Source organism: Aplysia californica, unplaced genomic scaffold, assembly GCF_000002075.1.
Source record: "Aplysia californica isolate F4 #8 unplaced genomic scaffold, AplCal3.0 scaffold00942, whole genome shotgun sequence".
Classification (NCBI taxonomy): Eukaryota; Metazoa; Mollusca; class Gastropoda; order Aplysiida; family Aplysiidae; genus Aplysia; species Aplysia californica.
In genome coordinates, this window is record NW_004798212.1 from 212379 (window position 1) to 236227 (window position 23849).

Below are 23849 nucleotides of genomic sequence, written 5' to 3' on the forward strand. Positions count from 1 at the left end.
CAGTCCGGGGCAACCCAACAGCAAATTTGTACAAGTAGGCCTACAATGTTGATGGAAACAAAGGATGAGAAGAACACAATTACACTCTATGTCTTTGACAGCCCAAGTTTTCTTTCGCCATTTTGTCCAGTTGTACCTCAAGGACAACAACTACTAACTACTAAAGACTGCCCCTTCAATCCAGCCAAAGTGCGAGAACAGATTCCCACCAAACAGGACACGGCGTGACGAGTTGACACCAAATACAGAAAAGCTGGACATGCATGTCGAAACAGTTCAGAAAATCTCCAATGCTTGCAACAAAAACAATCCAACTTTACTACCAACCCTCGAAGTCGACTCACAGGAACTAAGTATCGAAGAGAAATTAGCAAAACGAAGAGAAATTAGCAAAACTAAGCATCTTTGGCTCCCACTGAACACGCTTACAGCCCATTATGATTAACGGAGGCCGAGGCCAAATAGCTACACCTTGTTCTCAATCGATCACAACAGAGAAAAGAGCCAAACAGCCTTGCTACATCGGGCTTGCCAACAACCATCATGAATTTCCCACGACTGTCCCCAGATTCAGCAATCAGGAATTTGAGAGCTTTATCCCATCATGTACACTTCACCAAAACCAGTCCCACTTGATGTAATTTTGTTCGTTATTCCATATTCTGATGTTATAACGGATAACATTGGGTGTCCCTGATTGAGTTATTCAAAAGTCAGCAAGCCTGCATCATGAATCACAACAACACAAGACTCGGCTCTCAAGCCCTCACAACACAAAAGAGCAAAAATCTTGCCCCATTAGTCACAGCAACAGCTGTGAGAAAATCAAAGAAACAACAATGACAAGAACTGCCCAGCTCCCAATCTTCTCCAGTAACTAGAAAAGAATGGGGTACAGGAAAAAAATAAACCCACGTAGAGCTGAACAATTGTCCTGGCTTCTGTTTTTGTGAGAGTAGTAAACAGGAAGAACAATTATTTTCATATAAAAGAACCTACTGAATTATCTGGGGTTAGACTTAAGTCCATATACAATACAGAGTGAACATTAATATAACAATTAATTCATGCAAGACAATAGGAAACAACAAGTCTTAACAGGAAAGTCAGCTGCTGAGACAACCTAAAAACAAAAGACAATTTTCAACAAACATGTGGATACTATAGAATCCTGGGGGGGAAAAAAAGCAAAACAGAAAGATAAAAACTACGGAGGGGAAAGCAGAGAAATAAGACAAACTACCGCTACCCTCTAACAACGGACAAATTCTATTGGATAATCCAATGGGTTGAGAAAACAAGGACAAAGATTTGCTAGCTGGGAACAAAGATCTGATCACTACATGATTTTTCTATAGAACATTAAAATGTTTTATATGATATAGGGGAAAAGAGTCATTCAAATACACAAAATAAAAACTGTATATAGCGAGTCTACAAAATAAATAGGGACAGATGTGTGACTTCCAGTGTGTGTATACATATATAGCAGATGGCCAGCAGTGTCTTCCTGTCTCACTGTACATAAACGTGATACATAATATGATAAAGTATAAAGCAATAAATTACACTCTTTGAGAGTCACAATTTTCTTTTGTCTTTTTGCAAATTTTACTTCAAATAAAAAGACAAAAGCCAACAGGTGTTGCATGCTACCAGCAGTAGTGTGAGATTGATGGTAGGCCAAGATTTTGTGACCTCAATACATGTTTGTCTGAGCAAAAAGAAGCACATTGAGACAATGATGGCTATTTAGCACTGGGAACAAGCAAGGTACAGACAAACAGAAACAATAAAAGGGGAAACAAAGAAATAAGACCTACAAGTGACGCCCTCCAACCATCCGCCCCTATACAACATTTGTTAAAAACAAACACCCATCCCTTGAACGAGCTGATCATTAGAGAAGTCTGCGAGTACGTTCACTGACCGGACAACATTATTAATTATTACATTTTTTAATGAGTAAGGTAAATACTAAAGCATATCATCAGCACAATCCTAATCCCACCAACCCTCTTTGGTCTTCAGTTACACAAAGCATGCGCACAAGAAAAAGTTCACATTCTTGTTACAGCACAAATAAAGCAAGAAGTACTTAAGTCCAGTGCCAGCAGTACTGTATCAAATACAAGCCAACTGTTTAAACAAAAAGAATCGTAAGTTACACATCGCTTAGTAGAATACACTTTTTTTTAAAAACTAAATTTTCAAAACCAAAAAAACACACACGACAAGTAATCTACTTTGACTTTGGGTAAAGAGAAGCACATTGACAAAATAACAGTTACTTAGAGCTGAAAAAAAAAAAGCAAGACAGAAAGACAGAAAGAAAAGGGGGGAAAGTAAAGATGTAAGACCACACAGTAGCCCTATTCTACCATCTGCAAAAACGTGCAAGATGATAGTGAGAGCAGTTCAAGCACAACTCAAGATAAAACTTCTCCAAAATAGGTTTCAAAAAGTCCAGACTGACTAGTTGAAGGAAAATGAAAACTAAATTCACACAGAGGGGTGAAGGTCAAAGTAACAAAGAAAATGAGAAAACAGGTCAAGTCGTTGCAAGCTCTCCACAGAAGCTACTTGGACAACTGGAAATTCACACAAAAATAATACAACAACTGCAAACGAAAAGGAATCTTTAAAAAACAACAAAAAGCAAACAAAAAACTTATATGCACATATGTTTGTATATTATATGGGTCTTTGCTCTTTACAAGAAGTGACTAGAAATAGTTTTATCTTACATACTTTACAATCAATACCACAGAGCAGTAGAATAATTATATATTAAGTAAAAACATGAACAAGATGACGCGATGGAAGAGATATATAAATATTTTGTCAAACGGAGCTAACTAGTACAAGTCATAATAATAATAATATTATTGAGCATCAAATTCCCCCACCGTTTTCCTCCGGGTTAATATATTCCACTCATCTGGGACCCGGGGACAGCATACATGTCTGAGTGTGGATGTTTGAGTGTGCGTGTGAGAGTTTGTGTGTGTGCGTGTACATGAGAGTCTGTGTGTGTGTGTGTGTGTGTGTGAGTGAGTGAGTGAGAGAGAGAGAGAGAGAGAGAGAGAGAGAGAGAGAGAGAGAGAGAGAGAGAGAGAGAGAGAGAGAGAGAGAGAGAGAGAGAGAGAGAGAAAAAGTGATTGTGTGTGTGTGTGTGTGCGCGCGCGCGCGCGGGCATGTGCCTGTGATAAAGAGAGTGAGAGCGTGTAGTGAAACATTCTGCTCTATGTGGAGTACGAGTACCACCACTTGCAAGGAGAGTCGATGACTTGTGAAAACGTAACGAATGGAATTCAGGGATGCCATACTTGGCACAAAAATATATACAAGAATACATAAGGAGGATATAATCTATTTAAGTACAACTACTGAGACCAATGTACACCATAGAGAGGGAATAGTTATCAATGGGGTACAGTTTCAAATGTAGTCCCAAAGCAAACGTTGTCGTAACGTCTAATTAATTAAAATTTTTTAAAACCCCAACAAATTTCAAAGAATATTTGAAAACAGTATTTGAAAACAGTATACTGGTAACAAAAAGGTTTTAAAAATGGAAAGTCTTCATGGGCTGGTTTCCTACAGCACTAAGCTACACTAGCTACTAGCTACACCAATAAATCTATTACAAGAAGTACAACAGAAGCGTTAGTAGAACGTGAAGTTTCAATAGATAAAAACAACTGATAGCTTCGGTACCGCTGTGAACACTTATATATGTTATTAGCTTGCCGTGACTGTGACATAGAAGACGGTGAATATAAAATATTACGACTTCAAACTTTTCGAGTACACTCATCGAGAAAAAAATATCTGCAAGAAACACCTGTCAGAAATTGCCGGCAAAATTTCTGAGGTAAAGTGCCAGTGCCACTTCAATGGTGCCGAGGACGGGAAGTAAAGATGGTTTGCACTGATGAGGGAGTTATTCAATTTTGAGATACGGAATCTATAAAAAAACCCGTTTTATTCAACTTGTATTTGTGAAATCTTCAAAGTATAAATTACATAAAGGCAGTCTCAAATCATTTTCATAAGATAGAATGGAGCGGGTCCGGATTTAAACATAAATCACAATTTTGAGTTTCAAACCTTCCTGACTGACATCTACAATTATAACAATTCAAGTAAGCTTTTTTTCCGAGAAAAAACCCCCCAACTAGTTTCTCTCAATAAAGTTCAATGTAGAAGAATTGATACAATCAAGAAAGTGTAGCAATGAGAAAGACATTTCCCTCACCACCTCACAAAAGCTTCAGTACCGGCAGACTCACATTGGTACCCAGTAGCACCACCACCTCCCATCTCCCCAATTGAGCACATGAATGACAACTTGGTGGACATTATATAATATTTTCCATAACATAACATTTTGTTCTGAGCAGTTTTCCATTCCATGCTGTAGTAAAAAAAAAGAAAGTCGCAGGTCTTGTTTTGTTCCCACTTCAGGTCCCATCACGCCACTTTTGACTACCTCACAACCATCATATCCATCTGAGAATTACATAGTAGTCTGAAACAGAAGCGGATGTACGTCATCCTTTTCCCTAGCATGAGAACCAACAAAAACCCACAGCGTGCATGTCATGGCAAGGACATCAGCCAGTGGCGCTCTGTAGCTGTCCTCATGGCCTGCCTGTCAACCTTTCACTAAATAAAGTCTTGCTGTTTATCAAACATAAAAGAACTTTGCATGCAAACCTCAAATTACACCAAGTTTCATGTTTACAAAACAGAAAGTACTTTGCCTGCAAACCTCAAATTACATGACATTTCACCAATTACAAAATATGAAAAAAAACCCAAACACTTTTACCTACAAACACCTTGTAAGGAGCGGAAGGGACATGTAAGCACAAGAATTCTGAACTGACTACTCAACAGAACTACAGAACTTTGGTACTTATAACACTTCGATTTCAAGGAGTTAATGTATTGCATCGAAAGAAAACGTGACCCACATTTATTCTGAACATAAACTGCCTAGCAGGAAAAAAAATCAGAACTTTTGAGGCCTCCAGAAATCTGAAGATAACATCCAGAAGTGAAGCAGCAGGAGCACACAGGCTGTGAAAGTTGAAACAAAGAGTGTGGCAGGTGAGAACGGCTGAGATTCTGATCATACGATAATGCAAGTCCCCCATCACACGGAACGTAAAAAGTCATTCATTCTCACGAGCACGATCCTGCCTGATGTGATGATGCAAGTCCTATCACTTTTGAACTTCATAATCATACATCATTCTCGAGTGCAATGCGTGGATCATGTGCATTCTGTCACGCTGGGACTTGGGGATCATTCTCGTGTGCGTTTTCCGGGGAAAGAGAGAAAGACGGAGCGCCAGGGAGGAATATATCACAAATCTGAGACTTTGTTCTCCAGTCTGGCCATGCCCATTTCTTGATCTGCGGAAAAACCAGAGGAGGAGAGTTTGATGAGTTTTGTAAAAGTGAGGAAAGTTTGGTGAGTTTTCTACAGAGGAGGAAAGTTTACAGAGTACAAAGGAAACAAATTTTGGTGAGTTTTCTAAAGAGGAGGACAGTTTGATGAGTTTTCTACAGCTGTAAGATAAATTGTTATTTTCCTTGATGTAACAGGACCATTAAAAAATTGTTCTCTGATCCCAAGGAGGCTGGAGCACATCATATCAGAAAAATATTCTCCAACCACACACTATATATATCTTCCCATTTACTTTCTACACCCATTTCACACTTCTACAGGCAGTACCTCATCTCCTAAATGATCGATATAGTTTTGATGGGGGTGTAAAACTATTAAAGTACTTAAAATTACAATAAATTATATCTGACCTAGTTCACCTCCTTTACTTTCCTGACCCAGACCCACATCCACCACGAGGACTCACCTGAAGTGATGTGCAGAGTAATCTTATCCTCCGACAGCTTCTCATCGGCCCCGCCCACCTCCCCCAGGTCCTGACCTTTGGCCATGATAGACTCGTCGCACGCCTCGTCCCCCAGGGTCAAATGACCGCCGTCGCTCCGGCCCGTGGTGACCAGCCCGATAGTGTGAGCGGCCTCCGACCCCGCGCCCGCCACCAGGGCGATCGTGTCAGGGTGGCCCGGAACGATGCTCAGATGGGCGGCGCCCGAGGAAACCATCTCAGAAATCGTGGCCGGGTCAACCCCGTTGAGGACAGACAGACCCGACCCTGCGATGCTCAAGCCGGGGATGTGGTGGTGGTGATGATGGTGGTGATGGTGAGGGTGGTGGTGGTGGTGCGATTCCGACGTGACAATCCCGGCGAAATTGGGAGAGTCCCCATCGATGATACCGGAAATATTGTGAGATGAAGGGTGGTGCACGTCGAGATGAATTCCTCCGATAGAGTGTGTCGGGTCCGAGCTGACCATGCCTGAGATCCCCGCGGCAGCGTCAGAGTCCATCATGTCGGAGATGTTGTGGGCCGTGTCCATGTCTTCCATGCCCGTCAGGTGGGCAGAGTCGAGGCCCCCTATCACATGCACGCTCTCCGCCATGGAGGCGTCCAGACCAGACACGGGGTTGTCAGCAGATGACGCGTCTGGGGGCTCTAGACCGCTCACAGGGTCGGCCAAACTCTCGGGGACCACAGGCTGGGACTGGGAACCATCCAACTGTGCCAGACGCAGCACCGTACGATTGTTGGGTGGAAAAGAAAGGAAATTCAGTTTGAGTTTGATTGAGTGGAGTAAAGAGAAGCATATCCACACAACAGTCTAGACAGCTATCATACTTTTGTTTGTTTTAGTAAAGAGACGCACATTGACACTATAATGGTACTTTTCAGCACAGGGAAAGTATAAGACAAGGAGATAGAAACAACAGTGAGAAGGAAACGAGGTAGGACCTATCAGGGGTGCCTTCTAACCACCCACAGAAAAAAAAAAAACCCATGAAAAAAAAAAAATTTATTCAAAGCAGATCAACAGCCAATAACAGTAAAGAAGTGCAAACAGTTTCGTAAGACAGTATATTTCTGCCACAAAAGAGCTGCTCAATATTGAGAAAAGCAAAGCACTCGAACAAATACAACAGTGCGATGGTAGTTGTCGAGATGTATGACCTACCAGTGATGACCTCCAACCACCCAACCTGTACCACCATGTAACTCACCTGGAGTAGACTGCCAGCGGGGAAGAGACCTGGGTGTAGGCGTGACAACAACTGGGCCGTCTCAGGGGTCAAGGTTGTGCTGACCTGCGTTGTGCCGTCGCTCAGATGAGTCTCGATACGAGAAACCATGTGGTGGCCGTCTGTGACCAGGGGAAACAACAAACTCGGCTTATTAGAACAGAAAGAGGGGGGGTGGGGGGGGGGGGTGGACTGGAAAAGAGTGGTTGCTTTGTTTGTTTGGATAAACAGAAGCACAGTGACACAAAAGTGAGACATTTAGTGAAGGGAAAAAGTAAAACAGACAGACAGAAACAACAGAGGAGTAGAAAAAAAACAAACAGTTACAGAACTAAGAAGTGTTACCCTCCAACCACCCTCTGAGATAGAGTGGGGTCACCTGGATGATAAAAGAGGGTAACAAGTTGAGCTGATTAAAGAACATTTTCAGAAAACTGCTGGGATAGCGACCACATTTCATAAAAAACAGGGACCACTGTTTAGTGTAAGAAGCCACTATTCGCCATTTTGAAAAGTGACGTATGACGGGAGTCTTACACTGAGCAGTCTTTTTACGGCGCTCACAACTGCATTATAAGGTCATATGAGCGCGTGGGATACACCAAACATTTGCGGTTGAAGCCTACTCTGATCAATTTTGGTCCACCAAGGGATCTTTAACGTGTGCAACTTACACACATCGCCCTTGTCCGAGAAGGCTAGATGTTGATTTTTCATACCATAAGATCAGGGCTGCGGCTGAAAAACAGCAGTAAGAAGGAGCCAAGAAATAGCAGTAGAAAGGCTGCAGAAAGAGTCGGTAGCTGAGCAGTCTACATAAAGACAACAGTGCCACTAAAAAGGAGTAGAAAGAGAACAGATGACCAGAGCATCCACTAAACACCCATTTGGTCTCCACACATCAATGCCACTGCTGTTCCCCCAACTCACCTTCCCCTGGGTTCTGTGTCAAGGTCACCGTGACGCTCTCCGGCATCGGCGTGCTGGATGGAACGTTGGCCCCCGACCACATGGAGGAAAGTTCCGTCTTGATGTCGTTGGTCTCTTGATCGTTGGCCTCGGAGGATTCCTGGCCCGCCATTACCTCCAGATTCACCTGATTAAAAAATAAAAATTTATCATGAATTCATTCCCCCAAAAAAATTTGCAAATGTTGATGCCCCAATAAACACAATTCACATCATTTGGGAGAAGGGCTGCTTTCATCTTCTGTGTCAGGACAAACCTCAAATTAAAAATAAAAAAAGACCGAAAAAAGAAGAAAAAGCCTCAGGTAAAAAAAAAAAGCCTTTTGCAACATTGCAAGGAATTCGTCAAAATAGGGAAAAAAAAGAAGAAGAAAGGAAATAACAGCCAAACCTGCTCTAACAGCCACCTGTCCAATCACCTGTACTAATGACTACTTTTTTTTTTAATAGTAGAGGGTTTTACGCTCGCAACTGCATAAGGTCATATGAGCGCCAAGGGGTGGGTGTCAACAGAGAAGTCTTTACAAGAAATCAGACTGCTCATCTCTCTGGCTTCAACAGCACAAAGTGCTTTGACTATCAAGGCACCCCGGATATAGCAGGTCACAAGAGAGAGACAAACATACAAAAGAAGTAGAGGAAAATGACAATAGTAAGGATCAGGAAAGAAAAAGCAGCAGTTCCCTGTTGTAGATCAGGCACACTTATGAGCGTGACATGAGTCAGTCCACTTACAATTCTACTATGCTTGAATGAGAAATGTCCCCTCTTTGGGAATGGCCTAAAGACACTACAGTCAGTGACTACTTTTGCACTACCCCATTTGTGTTTTTTCTGTATTATAATGACATTGTTCAAGACATCCACCTGTCTACGACAGCCACTTTTCCTCTCGACCATGGGTGGCCATCTTGGACAACTTATGACTACATGGAGAATATGATTATTTTAAACGATGCCGTAAGCAAATGAATAGAGGCTCTACGATCAGCCTAAAGTAACTGGCACAGAGGGGACAAACATTTTACAGATAGACACAAGAGCTAGAATTCCAGCAAGCAATTTTGAGAAAAAAAATCATCTTTCATTTTAGTAAGAGTTTAACGACACCTGCAACACAAATAGGTCATAGGTCATTATATAAGTGCCTGAGACGTCAAACCCACAAGACAAGAAAACAAAAAAACAAGCAACTGAGACTGACCACGGGCGCGGAGACGGGCAGGACCCCGGTCTCGATGTCCTTGAGGGCCTGGTGGATGTGGTTCTTGAGGTCGTTGACGGTGGGGAACATGGTCAGGTCGTGACGCTCAGGGACCTGGCCCGAGCACTGGAACAGCTCACACACCACAAACTTCCTGTGGGACCACATGGACACAAGTGGGGTCAGTTTTGTAAGTTTAATTTTAGTAAGAGTTTTAGTTTTAAGGCACTTGCAACACAATAAGGCCATACAAGTGCTGAAAATTAGGGTTGCAAGAGAGTATCAAACACAAAAAAGCAGGAGAGACAAGGATGATAGACGTTTGATAAAAAAGAAGGAGCAAACCACACCAGAGCACCCACCAACCAACCTGTTCTGGAAAGACACCGCTAAGATGCGATAATTTTCTGAACATTAAAACAGGTTTTTACAATGCATACACACCATAAGCTTTCTCCAATCACCCACATCACAATACGCAACAGACAATGACAGTAACAAATCAACATAATATCAATAATGGTCCAGTAACTAACATCCAGGAGCATTTAAATTTTATGAATACAAAACACCATCATCATTCAAGCCGCCATCACAGTAAATCACACTCTCTATTTCTGTCCAGGAGAACTACTAACTCACCTCAACTGCTTGCGTATGGTGTAGAGCTTTGTCTCCCCCGCCGCAACCATCTGCCGAATCTTCTCCAGCACGGCAGGGTGGATGCGTGTATCTGTTAGACCTTCCACGACCGGAGGCGTCTGCTCATCTATCACCGGGGGACTGACCACTGTCTCCTGCTTCAAGGCATTGGGCGATTCCTCGTGATAATCGTGAGCTTTATCCGTGGGCAACTGTACGTAATACCTGAAAAGAGAAAGATGTTCATACCAATATTGCAAAAGGGAATGCTATCTATCAAAGGGAACATGTTGTAACTTCCAAAAGAGTCCGATTGACTTCTTTATCAGTTCTGAGTGATCAAAATAAATTATGTGAAAGTACATTCTATGGCCTATTTTTCTTTTTAACTGATCACAATCAGTTTTCATATAAATATATAAATTTGCCCATGGCCCACATTAAAAATAATGTATTCTTGTCAAATAAATTTCCATAGCACCCATCAGTCAAAGCACATCAGCTTTATATGTATGAATCTACCTGTCAATATATATTAAAATATACGAAGAAAGAGTTACTGTAATTGCTCACCCAGTGAAGCAGGGACAAATAAATATTTTCTTGCGACAGCAGCAATATTCATCATGCAAACAAATGTTATTGTTGTTAATCTATTAGACTTTGAGCATGTGCCTTTTGACTCAGTGCCATGTTAAAAAATGTGGCAGTCTTCCACATTTGGTCTCTGCTGCAGTATATACAAAGGGTATTGTCTGTGGTAAGGGATGGGAGGAAAAAGTGGACATTGGAAATCCTGCAGTTTCTCGACATTTGAGAAGCAGGTGTTGTACAGGTAAACAAACCTAAACACCAGAGTCACTAGCTCTTTGTTCACCACTGACCTTTCCTCTCCCCAGCTGTCAAGACCTTGTTCTCGAAGTTCAAGGAAAGCTTTGTCCATTGCTAAACGGATGCTCTTTTTATCCATCGTGAGATCGACCGCATATGCTGGAAACTTGCGCACCTTTTTGATGTATATCCTGACACAGTAAAGAGAGGAAAATAATGATATATATAACAATAATAAAATCAATAACAATAATATTAGCAATAACAATAATACAAATAACAGCAATAGAAAACAGGAATTTACATAACCCATAATCTCTTCTTGAAAGGAGACTTAGGATAAATAATCATCACAATAATTGCATTTATATACCACATATCCACACTCTACAGTTTATTGCTTATTACTATCTAAACAGACACGATAACAATAAAATTGATTCCCCACACCCTGAGAAGCATCACGATACACATAATATACAATACACGTAAACACACAAGAACAAACACACACACACACAGACACAAAAGAACTGTAACATTTACCACAACATGAGAAAACCGACCTGGCTGGACACGTCTGTTTGAACTCTACAGCATTGCTATTGGTGGTGCCGCCTCTTTTCCCAAACGTCCCTTTCCTCCGAGGACCGTACTGGCACTCCATCACCACTGCTCGACTTCCTGAAGGACATGAAAACAAAATACACATCAGTTTTCCACGATACAAATGTCATATGTGACAACCACAAAAGTTTACAAACGACATTTCATAAATACTTAGAACATCTTACTATACTACTATAGAGCTTATTTCTCTTTTATGACAGCATCAAATTGTGACACAACATAGGAAGAAATATGACACTAAAGGCACAAAAAATGACAAATGTAGTACTAAAGGCACAAGAAGCATGACCTTATTTTGAAATCTGTGTATATATGTGAATTTCCTCTTGCTACAATAACTCTGATACTACAACCCATGTCCTGTCCTTACCAGCATTGATAAAGGGAATGCCATCGAAGGGAACATATTGTGACTTCCACATGAGTCTGATGGACGCTTTCGCCGGGCTGGGCGACTGCCGAGTGCCCCAGAAGCTGTTGGTCTGCTGTTTGTGAAGGGTTAATATCAAGTCCAGGTCAATTTCATTTTCCACGTATCCACGGTACGAGTCCCCGATTTTCTGAGGATTTTGCGAAAACATTGTCAATTTAAACAAAACAGTTACATAGGCCTACTTTGACTTGGAATTCATCAATACATTCAACTTGTTCCCAGCTCTACTTGTGCATAAAAAATTAACGTTGCTTCAAATACAAAAAAATGCCATGACCTATGCAGCCTTCGAAAAGATCTACATCATGGCCATGAGGGTGTAAAGCATTTACAATTTAGGAATCTATCACTACTCCCGCAAATCCCTGAAAATACAGATTTGGGCTGAAGAGAACAATCATGGGCTGCTCAGATACAATAACAACAATGACCCAGTGAAAGGCATTAACCCTTTGCCCCTTGAGCACATGAGTATGAAACTGAAAAACCATCTGGCCCTCGAGTTTAGAGCCAGCACAGTTCCTCTAATCTCAAAGGAAGGGAGATAACTGTACAAAATAAAACAATAACTTTTTAAAATACTTATATAACCAAAGTAAACATCATGCAATAATTACTTGCTAGGAAAAACATCGGTGTGGTTAAGCATTAGTGGTCCGCCATATCAGGCATTCAAGGGGCAGAGTGAACACAAAAGAATTAGTGGTCAGTTCCTGGCAGTCTCCCTCACCTCACATTTCTTCAGTCGGGTTGCCCACTGGGGACATCCTGGGGGTAGCTCTGGCACAGTGGCTGGCGGAGGCATCAAGATGGCCGCCATACTCTCTGCCGCAGCAGCCGCATTCAGCTCAGCAGTTTCAGTGCCTTGAACCATTTCTAAACCGGAGAGGCCTGGGTAAAAAAAAAAGGCATGGGCAAGGAAAATATAAGTCAATGAAATTACAACTACTCATTGAAAACTGGAGTAGAAAATCTGTCCAAATTGTCTTAAATTACTGACAAAGTGCTTGTACAATTTTTAATTCATCAGCAGAATAACAATGAAAGACATTGCTTTATAAGTTAGAGCTATAAAATCAAAGTTTCAAGCATGTTTACTTAATAGAAAAAACAGACCAATCATCTGATGAGCAATGACATGCACTTTTCACAGTTCTTGAGAAAATTGAAGAAACCCTATAATGTATCCTCTATTGTTACATAATTTCATTTTCAAGTCCATTTCTGGCATTTTAGATTCACAGCTGAATGTTCACTGTCTTCCATCAAAGGAACACACAAAACTTTTAACCCACTGATAATACAAACAATTTCTGCTTCGATCAAGGTACAAAATCCATCACAATTGTTTCTGCTTTTCACCACAAATCTTTTCGAAAAACGACAAAGGAACACGCGACATCTCTGCATCACAGAACGTACCACCCATATCTGTTTTAGTCTGAGCGACAAGGCCTGTGTTTGGAATCGCTATGAGTCCGATGTATTTAGCTCCAACACCAAGGCTGGTCAGGTCTTCATTACTTGGAAACACCTGAACGAGTCGACTGCTGTTCTCCCCACCGAGGCCCACGACGTCTGTCGCCGTCGGCAAAGTGATGACCTGTATACCATCTTGCTGAGCAAACACCTGGGTGCCCGATATTGGGGTTGATAACAGAGACTGCAACGTCGCATGGTTAGCTCGGATCAAGTCTGGAAAAGAGAGATTTTTAAAGAAATGTTTTACCTCTCTTCTCAATTGATCAGAATATAAAAAACAATGAAACAAATGATATTTGATAATATTGCAGCAGCAATATATTTGAAATAATGCAGTAGAAACATATTTTTCAATTGAGGAATATAATGATTGTGACATTACTTGCAGATGTTTGAAAGTAAAGGAGAATACACATTAAAATAGCGATAATGTAACAGCAATATATTTGATATCATATCACTATAACAGATCAATCTACACAACCTAGTTCAAGGTGCATGACATACTTCCTCCAGAACTGACGACAGACAGCATTTGGCTGACGTCAGTCTCCTCATCTTCTGCCCCTCTGCCGATGCCGAGGTCATCGTCCTCTTCCGTCTTGATGCTGCACTCCATGTGCGAGCCATCGCCAGACGCCACAACGTCAAGTCCTGGGATGAGGGGAATCCCCATGAGGACTGTCCCATCTGCTGAGGCTGTTAGGTTGGCCACTTCTCGACCCGGGTCCCCATCCTTTGTCATCGTCCCCACTGTAACCTTGCCTTATGTCCCTGACACTGTTTTTAAAAAAGCAACAAATTTGGTTTAGGAAAGTATTGGTTGGCACAGACCTAAACTGAAAAGTAATTTATAACCGTGCACTGATGCAGTTTACAAAAAGGCAAGAGAGATACATATATATATATATATATATGATTATTATAATGCAGAAGTAGAAATTGCAAATTGGGTACAAATTCCAAGTAGGCCTATTGGTGTTGTGAGAAAAACTTTTCAAAAGTGTAAAAATGATTCTGATCCCTGCCTGGACTCTAATCTTTACATGTTGTACACCAGGTCAGGTGGAGATTTTTATGTTTTGTGTCCAAGTAGTGAGATGCAGTCTTCGGATAAAATATAAAAGGTATATTACGTTCATAAATATAGGATCATGTGTTATTGGCTTACTCTTCAATATAAAATTTAAATTAAAAGTCACCAGTGTGTGGGGAAAATTTGCAGTGGGGCATGCAAGATAGAAACATGGCACAGAATTTAAAAACACTTTCTGATGCAAATCTCGTCAGGGGTCACATGTGGTGTCCATGGGAAAGGCACCTTACACAAATTTTCCTAGCTCACTTTTACGACTTAGAAAAGTGTTTGACCGCATGAAAGCTACAGCTTGCAGTGTGTATAGAGTGCTTCCCAGAAAGCTGAAAATGAAGTGCGTTCCAGGGTCTACTGGGGTAATAATGGTTGTTAAGAGAGAGCATGGATATGATATTGCTATACTATGTGCACTAATCATTAATTATTTAAGTACACAGGAAATGTAATGAAAGTGAATGCTTGCTTTGCATGCAATAGGCTTGAATAGGCTAGATTGAAGACTATTAAAAGAAGAGATTCTAAGAACAAGTAGATCTAGAGTTATAATGACAAACATTCATCAGATTTTTTAAAATGTAAGAAAATTTGTCCATCCGGAAAGACAAGAGATCTATTCTACAAATGCAGTCTTATTTATTTTTAGTTTTAAGTTTAAGTCTAAAGAAAAGATGGACCAAAATGGGCTTGATCAAATCTCAAATTTTAGACTGCCTCAAGTCAAACTCTAGACTACTACTACTACTCTAGACTATCAGAAGGCGAGACATCAATGGCAAATGCTTTCAAATCATTGAAAATTAAGCCTAAGCACCCAAACTTGTTTACAAACAGGAGACGAGTATGAGATCAGGTAACTAGATCTAGATCTAGATATCTAGAATCTAGATTTCTAAGTTGAATTAAAAAAAGAAAAGAAAAGAAAGGGGTAGGCCTAGGGGCACGACTAGCTGCTGCTAGGACTAGGTAACCCCCACCCACCCCGATTTGTATTCGAAGTGAAATGACAAGTCGTAACATCTGAAATCAATCAATCTCTTCTTCATCTTGAGCACAAGCAAAAGAGGATGAAAAAGAGGACGGTTGGGAGAGGGATAAGATGATAGGCTGCGAACTGCTTCTGCTAGGGGGCCTAGGCGAAGTCGGCAAAGAGAAAAACAGCACAGGACATAATGAGTCAATGGAGTAGAATGGAATGACCCATTTCATGCCCCACTGACCGGTTCCTCTGCCAAATGTTCATAGTGAAAATAATATAACGCATATGATTTTATGATGCTTTTGGTCTTCAAATGTTCAGAACTTGTCAACTCTGGATGAAAACGAAAGTAGATGTTCGGTGAATAGCAAAAGGGGTCACAATGAGACTTTGGAGGATGAAAACGAGTCACAAACCTCGAAGTCGTTGTAAACAAAATGGCGATCCAAAGAAGTTTGCGCATGCGTAGAGTTGTAGGCACCTAAAAACTAGGCCTAGGCCTTGGCCGTTCATTTCTGTAAACAAGATTTACGGCCGAAAACAATAAAACTAGATTCAAACTCTAAACTGAAAAATAAAGAATAAGCTTTTTTTTTTCGTACTAATTAAACTGAATGTCATTTAAAGCATGCTGTAAATCAGGCCCTCCGCCCCCTTTCCCGCATCAATGGGTTTTTGATAGGCCTATTTATTGGGTTTTTTTGTTTTTGTTTTTCCACTGTGGTGTTCGTACATTGTATAAAATAGGTCGGTACATTAATCATCTAGATCTAAGATCCATGTTTGAAGCATTGTGTAAACATCAATATGCTATCAAACTATTCACCAGACCCAAAGGAAGAAGAACTGTAAAACTCATAATAGGAATAGAATCTTTTATTTTTTTAAAGATGCATTATCTTGCAATGTTACGTTTGGGTTGCTGTAATCCAAGTAATAAAGTTCCCATAAAAGCCTTTATGCCGGATTACGAAGTAGATTTTTAAAATTTGAAAAACGCAAAATCTTTGTAGGTAACCGAGCTAAGTTGATCCAATGATATAAGGCCTTGGGTCAACTCTGCGCTAGCTGTTACCAACAAAAATGTTGTTGTATGTAGAGATCTAGATCTAGATCTAGATCTAGAAAAATCTAGATCTAGGCTAGATTCTATGCAATTTCGTTTGTTTTTTTTTGCCAATTATTGACCCTGGAACCACGGGTTTGTTTTTTGTGTGGATAGTATGGTTATCAGGGGTTATTCCCGAACAGCTTTCACAGTACATGTACGTGCACAAAGGGGAAAATGACAAAGATTGAAAACGAAAGAAATTTCAACCTGTGCGAAAAGATAAAAGGACGGATCTCTTCGACGAGCAAGAGCAGTCTCGCGGGTCAACGAAGGTTTGGCCGAGATTGTCGCCATATTTCTGAGTACTTCCTATTTGCATCGAGAAAACTTGTTTACATTGCTTTATTCCAACATGTTGACCAAGAAGGGATCTCTTGTTCTCACAGGTGAGTGCCTTTTTTATTTTCATTGTAATACCTTTGCTCTTCTCAAAGTATTAACAGTACACGCTTTTATTTTGGTTTCTTGCCTGGAAGCCAGGGGAGCAAATCCCCTCTTTTCTTGACCATTTTTTCACTGTTCTTGAGTGTTCTGTTGCATGCGAGGCACCCCCCACTTCCCTCTTATCAGACCAGTTCCTGTTCACTATCTTTTTCTTAGTGGGCAACAAGTGCTTGTTGTTTACTATTTTGCCTCCCTCGAGTTAACTGGATGCTTTGATTATACTACAGATGGTGCAGCGTTGTAAAGCATCTAGGCTAGGCCTCTATCTAGATTCATTAGATCTAGATCTAGATCTAGATATTAGATAATCTAGTCTAGATCTAGATATAGATCTAGACTAGATCTAGACTAGATCTAGATCTAGATCTAGATCTAATATCTAGATCTAAATATCTAGATCTAGATCTAGATCTAGATATCTAGATCTAGATTCTAGAGATCTAGTCTAAATATTCTAGAAATCTAGGTTCTAGAATGTAGACTCTATTCTACCGTCTAGATTCCTCTGCGGTGATCTTGACTTCTTGTATAGATCTAGATTCTAGATCTCTAGATCTAGATTTCTGGATCTAAATCTAGATCTAGATCTAGATTAGTTCCGTTCGTTAAAGTCCAAGATCCATTTGTTTAGCTTAGCCTACAAACCTACATCCAGAAGTCGGCACTACTTGGATATGGTGGTCCCGACTTGTGTAGGCCTAGATCTACTGAAATATCGATACTGATTTAAATAGTCGGTATCAATGTTGTATGTTTTATCAGTAGCCTAGATCTAGATCTAAATCCAGCCTGCAAAATGGGCTGTAAAATTTCACTTGTTTTTCACAAGGCCCGGGGGGTTGCCCCCCTGACTTTAAAAAACAAAACAAGGGGTGTTTCAGGGGGGCATTCCCCCATGAATTTGACCACGATTTGATGTTTTGCAATAAGGTTTGAAAGGCTATCTCTCCATATCGGCACGCAAATCGAAAAGTAATCGTTTAGTAGACTTAGAACCAGAAGTAATCGTCATTGGGGTCAAAACTAGATTCTAGAATTTCCCTGTCACAAAAGTCGGGACCACCATATCCAAGTAGTGCCCAGAAGTCTTGATGACAAAATACTATTTGAAATAGGCTACACAAAGAGTAGGGATGCAAGGTGAACCTAACTGTAAAACATCAAATTAGGATAAAATTCAGGGGGTGCCCCCCTGAAACCCCCCTACTCTTGACTTAACGAACGAAACTACAAAATCGCCTCCTCTGCCTCGAGAGAATGATCGAAGCAAAGTCGAAGCTATGGAGTCTTCTAATCTAACCTCGTCTTCGTCTTGGAGGAGGCCATCATCATCATGCATCATGTCTGACCTCGATAGGCTACCTCTGCTTTCTGTAATATCTCTAGATCTAGAGATCTAATCCTAGTTTTAAAGGAGAATCTTCTGCATCTAGATCTAGATCTAGTAGCTCAGTGGCACTCCCTCACCCTCCCCCTAGGCTAGGGCTAGGTGTCTTTTTTTATCCTTCTTCATTCTTCATTCATTTACTGGGTAATTGTTTACTTTCTCGCGTTTAATTCTGGGGGAGGATTTCCGTAACGAGCGACTACTCTGAACTCTTTGAGAATACGCTTCTGTTGAGAATATTACTCAATGGCCATCAAAATCAGTACAGAGGGCCTAAGATACACTACACAAATGATGAAATTGCCGTGGTTTAGTACATTACGTATTCTTAACTCCAGCGCAAAGTTTTGAATATCCAGTTGGTTATGCATGATAGATTTTCGTCTACATCTAGAGTAGAGATCTAGATCTGGGTCCGGCCGGAATTAAACGCGAGAAAGTAAACAATTGCCCTTTTGTACTGTTCACCTGACTGGCTCTGCTACAATCATGTAGAGCACCCTGCCCTCGCCCTAGAGGTCTAGAGCCAGCTGATCGAATGACTATGATTCTACTAATACTACTATGGCGGACAATATATGGCATGGTCTTGTCCACAGTCTAGATCAGATCGATAGCCTAGATAACTGAGGTGGGGATGATTGGGATGGTCTACCCAGCAGCCTTAAATTGCCTTTGAACTTGGTCTATTATTCACCTGTCCACTTTCCCATTCGTCCTCTAGACCCAACTTTTGCTGTTGCGTACAATCATTAAATGGATTTTGATTATGATCATCCTGTCTTCCTCCAAATTTCTACATCCAGGTAGGAGAGACAAAAGAAAGCAAAAACTATAAAATCCTTCTCTTCCCTTGATTTTTGTCCATATCGGCATTGTTTTGTGAGTGTAGTTCATGTTCAAATATTGAACTTTTCACTATCTTTCTATGATGATGACATATTTTATAATCTAATATTGTCTCATTGTAAATAATATTTTTTGTTTTCACTTTTTTATAGGGACTCAGAGACAAAGTTTCAGGTGGCAACTGATTTTTTTAGGTCTTATAATTAAACCAGCCTTAGGGAATAGAAAAAATATTCACAAGCCATGTCTTTTTTTTTTTTAAGAGAAAAAGTTGTTGATGTTCCATGACAAATATTATTCTCATAAAAAGCTATTACTCTTGTCTTAATCGTTTCACAACCTTGTTTCTGAACATGATTGATGTTACCTGTTTTAGGGGGTTAAGCCTTGTTTATGAGCTTTCAACTATCTATAACAGTCTACTGACTGGATAGTTATATTTTTCATTTTTGATTTGTCTATATGCTTTAAAAATGTCTTTATTGACAAGAAAACTGATTCGGTCTATGAAATTCGGAATTCTAACCACTAATTATCTCATTATGGTTCATTGTGTATATAGTATTTTTTAGTTAAAGAATATTGAATGTTTTTCTTACCACTCCCTTTTTAAAAAACCATAAACTGTTATTTAATTTATAATGTGTGGGAATATGATAAATGTACGGGAAGAAACTCAGTTGTATTTTTTTTAACTCCAGAAGGGGGACATTTATGTGATTTTTGCGGGTGTCGTAAATTAAAGTCTCTTAAATTTAATAAGAAAAATTCCTTTGCTGTAGCTTTGGTTGCTGGGATATTTTGAAATTTTTTTTGTGCATATGTGGGCCCCACATGTGGTATAATAGACCCTAAATACTTCTGGAGCTGAAATGGTGTGGAATGTTATGGTTTAGGGTCTGTACTTATAATTATTGCTGCAGTTGAAATCGATTTTTTAAACAGAAGGGGTCTTAGAAAGGAATTTTCCACTGTTAGCTGTGGTGCTGATGAGTTGTGAAATAAGCTCTCAATTACTTGTCCACTTCCAATATTGTTTGGATGGTATTGATGCTAGTAAGTATTTTTACATGATATATATATATGAATTTCGGTTGCCCTGGTTACCTCTCTTTTATCTTTTTACTCTTGGTTGAACGTATCTGCACACTTCAAAATGGATACTATACACTTGTTTGTGTGCATGCACTGTGTACACACGATACAAACAATCTCATCTTTTTATGGGTTCCCCATTAATTATTCTCTCAACTTTTTTTGTGTGTGTGTGTGCTTGTCTCCTTGCCTACACACCCACTGACTGGTGTGTTGGCTCACATCAATGTCATGAAGCAAAAGTATACATGCCGAGACAGACTCACGTTCTCACCATTTCTGAAAACTCATATGCCCGTTAAGCATTTGTGTCTGTGAGCATGCATACACTTGTGCAAAATACCTCAGTGAAATGCGATTAAGTTCCTCTTTTTACTTTGTATGACTTTTGACAGTATCGAATAATCAGACAGTTGCTGTGATATGTTTGTCTCCTCTCCAAGACCTGCTTTAATTTCAGAGCTCTTACTTTCAAGTCTAAGCTCTTTTGTAGCAGCCTAAATAATTGGTTGGAGAGGGGGGAGGGGGGAATTCTGGTATTGGTGGTATGTTCTGCTCCTTCATCTTGTCAGCATTTCTGTTGTGAAGTGTTCCTAGAGAGATTTTTAATATCTTCATGGAATTTTGTCAAGGGGGTGTTTGCGTACATGAGTCCCTCACAAGTTGTCTGATGGAGCGAGCTGTCTGACAGCAAGTTGTGAGGACATTTTCTGTCCATTGTGACCCCACCTAGTACCCGGGCTGAAAAGTTATGATGATGATCCTATTTTAGTCACATTTGTTGCACCATGCGAGCTTACGTTGGTTACCATAATAATTCAATGTGCAACTGGTTCTGCTAATTAAATTTCTCCACAGCCAGTTGTTTTGATCAGAAAAGTATTTTATAATCAAAACAAAACTTTGTACGGTATACGGTTATTTAAATACATTTTTGAGGGAATGAGTACGGAATCTGTTTGTAATGGAAAATATAAATTTTCTGTTTCCAATTAAGTATTTTCCTGACAGACCCACAGATACTAAAGAAAAATTATGAACTTTCGTCACTGGATTTGCGAATAATCATTATTTTATAATCATGAAAATGAAAGCAGAAAACCCATTGGGTTGTGTCAGTACATAGGGATTTTTGCTAAACTTTTTTCATATTATTGTTGCAGGTCTGATTTGAATAGCTTGAATTTATTGAATGCAGAAAAGTGTTAAAGGTTTGGAGGTGTTTACTTTGCCAATGCCCACCATCTTGACTCGCTGCGGGGGTGGTCTCTATTTTTTTTTTTTTTTTTTTTGTGTGTGTGTGTGGAAAAGTTGGCAGCTGTGCTTCTTGTTTGCATATGTACCTCTAGTGAGATAAAGCCAAAGCTGGCAACTCTTCACTTGTTGTGGACGTGATAAAGTGCATATACAATTATTATTCAGCGGAAAACGGAGAATGATGAAAAGAAATAAAAATGTGACACATGCAGAAGAGACATTAAGTTAAGAGGCCTTCATATTAAACAGTTCCTTGTTCCCTGTATTTGTAATCCACCTCTTCTTTTGTTGACATTTGGAGATAAGACGCCCCGGTGCAGTTTTGTCGGTCTTTGAGGTCCTGGTTCTTGCCCTTGTCATTTTGGGCAAGTTGTACTTCCTCTTGAACTAAGTTGAATGGGTGCTCAGTTTTTAAGTTTAAACTCTCCGGTTCTCTTGTGCTAGTGGGTTGTCGGAGGGCACTACTGGAAGATCCTATTTCTTTTATTTCCCCTAAAATTGTTGTTTTTGTCTTTCTTTCTTCTTGCTCTTTCTGCGCTTTGAATGATCTTTGTTGTGTGGATGGGCTTGTTGTTTTTTTTCATTCAATCAAACAAATAAGCTCGTCAATTTTTGGGGCATGTGGAGTTATTGATATCATCTTAAAGTTTTTAAGTTTAAACTCTCCGGTTCTCTTGTGCTAGTGGCTCGTTGTTTTTAGTTTAGTAAAAATTTTACGGCACTTGCAACGCACTAAGGTCATATAAGTGCTGAATATTAGAGGTGTTACAAGTGAATAACAAACATAAAAAAGAAGGAGGAGAGATCAGGACGATAGATGTTTGATAGAGAAAAGAAGGAGCAAACCACACCAGAGCACCCGCCAACCACCCACTAGTGGCTCGTTTGAGAGCGGTACTGGTAGATCCTATTTCTTTTATTTCCCCTAAACTTGTTGTTTCTGTCTTTATTTCTTGTCTTGCTTTTTCTGTGCAATGAATAATCTTTATTGCGTGAATGTGCTTCTGGTTTTTTTTTTTTTTTTTTTTTCCAAACAACCTTATAAAAGTGCTCTTGTGGTGGTTTGTAACCCAGCCCCTGCCCGACCTGGACTTATGTGAGCTATGTGTATTGCAAGTGCTGTAAAACTTACAACAAAAGGACGAATGAATTTTAAAAAAAAAGATAATACCATTTTTTAGAATCTAGTGTTTCTTATATTATTGTAGCATTTTTTACTTCCTGGCTGCAGGGGTGGCTGGTATTGCGAATTCTTCCATAAAACTTTAATCGGGAGTACCACTACGATGTATCATTGTATGTTACCGCTTATAACTGAAGTGGCCAACTCGAGTTTTGTTGTTGTTTTGTTTAGCTTTTTTGTTTACTGCTCGCATCAAGCTCATTCTCTCTCTCTCTCTCTCTCTCTCTCTCTCTCTCTCTCTCTCTCTCTCTCCCTCTCTCTCTCTCTCTCTCTCTATCTTTCTATCTATGTCTCTCTGTCTCACTCTCTATCTCTCTCTTTCTCTCACACACACGCACACACACACTCTCTCTCTCACTACTGGTTCAAATCTAGGCGATCATAAATATATACCGTCTAGGTTCAAATCCATTCACCAGAGCACGCATATATACACAACACAATCCCGTGCGTTTTAGTGGCACCCAGTCGCGTGCTCGCATATATGTATGTTAATCAAAGAAGTTCCCATGCTGGGTCCCAAGAATTCCTAGAGTGTGGTGTGTACGCCAAGCTTTGTGTGTGTGTGTGTGTGTGTGTGTGTGCGTGTGTGTATGTGTGTGTGCGTGTGTGTGTGTGTGTGTGTGTTCGAAACTCGTAGGTTCGACTTAAGTTCCTCTACCTTCGGCCGGTGTCGAAATCTCTGCAGGTTTGTTTTTCTTTCTTCCCTTTTTTTGTTTTGTTGTTTTATTCTTGTCAATGAATATTCTTTTTGGAATGGTCTTCCCTTTTTGTTTGTTTTTTATTCTTGTCTATGAATATTCTTTGTGGAATGGATGACACGGCCCGACATAACTGATAGAAGAATCATCGCGTGCAAACCCAAATGTGAGGCAACGTGGTGAAGTCAGGCGCTCGTCAAAATAGTAAAATGGCAATTTTTATCGAATCTTTGGGGGTTTTTTTGGCTTAACACCATTGTTATCAAATTAGGAACGCATTTCTGGGTGGATTTTACTGAAAAACGTTGATAAAAAGCACAAATTTTAATAATGTAAGTTTTCAGTTTCCACGGACTATCAGATGGATATTTTCCCCCCCGATAGCAAGACAACTGAACAAC

At 40.1% G+C, this 23849-nt stretch overlaps 1 protein-coding gene across 2 annotated transcripts; it reads right to left on the reverse strand.

Annotated features, from left to right (window-relative positions):
• Nucleotides 1-4374: 4374 nt before the first annotated feature.
• Nucleotides 4375-15878, reverse strand: LOC101849891 (calcium-responsive transcription factor). Of its 2 annotated transcripts, none has more exons than XM_035972988.1 (13): nt 15838-15878; nt 13857-14129; nt 13290-13562; nt 12598-12758; nt 11805-11994; nt 11371-11488; nt 10858-10995; nt 9974-10198; nt 9332-9485; nt 8090-8255; nt 7142-7281; nt 5892-6642; nt 4375-5427 (listed from the first exon to the last, which is right to left on the reverse strand). In XM_035972988.1, exons 2-13 carry the CDS (start codon nt 14092-14094, stop codon nt 5378-5380), a joined length of 2604 nt encoding a protein of 867 aa, XP_035828881.1. In that variant the 5' UTR covers nt 14095-14129; nt 15838-15878; the 3' UTR covers nt 4375-5377. The 2 variants fall into 2 exon arrangements, with proteins under 2 accessions (XP_035828881.1, XP_005110820.1); XM_005110763.3 differs by lacking the exon at nt 15838-15878 and adding an exon at nt 15663-15825.
• Between the last annotated feature and the right edge of the window lie 7971 nt (nt 15879-23849).

Excerpts from the sequence above, each read along its gene's own strand:
- LOC101849891 (XM_035972988.1), bottom strand. The coding sequence starts at position 14,094 with ATGACAAAGGATGGGGACCCGGGTCGAGAAGTGGCCAACCTAACAGCC. Across the intron at positions 11,489-11,804 it reads CATTCCCTTTATCAATGCTG|GAAGTCGAGCAGTGGTGATG; the intron begins GTAAGGACAGGA and ends CATGTCCTTCAG. Across the intron at positions 7,282-8,089 it reads GACACAGAACCCAGGGGAAG|ACGGCCACCACATGGTTTCT; the intron begins GTGAGTTGGGGG and ends CCCTGGTCACAG.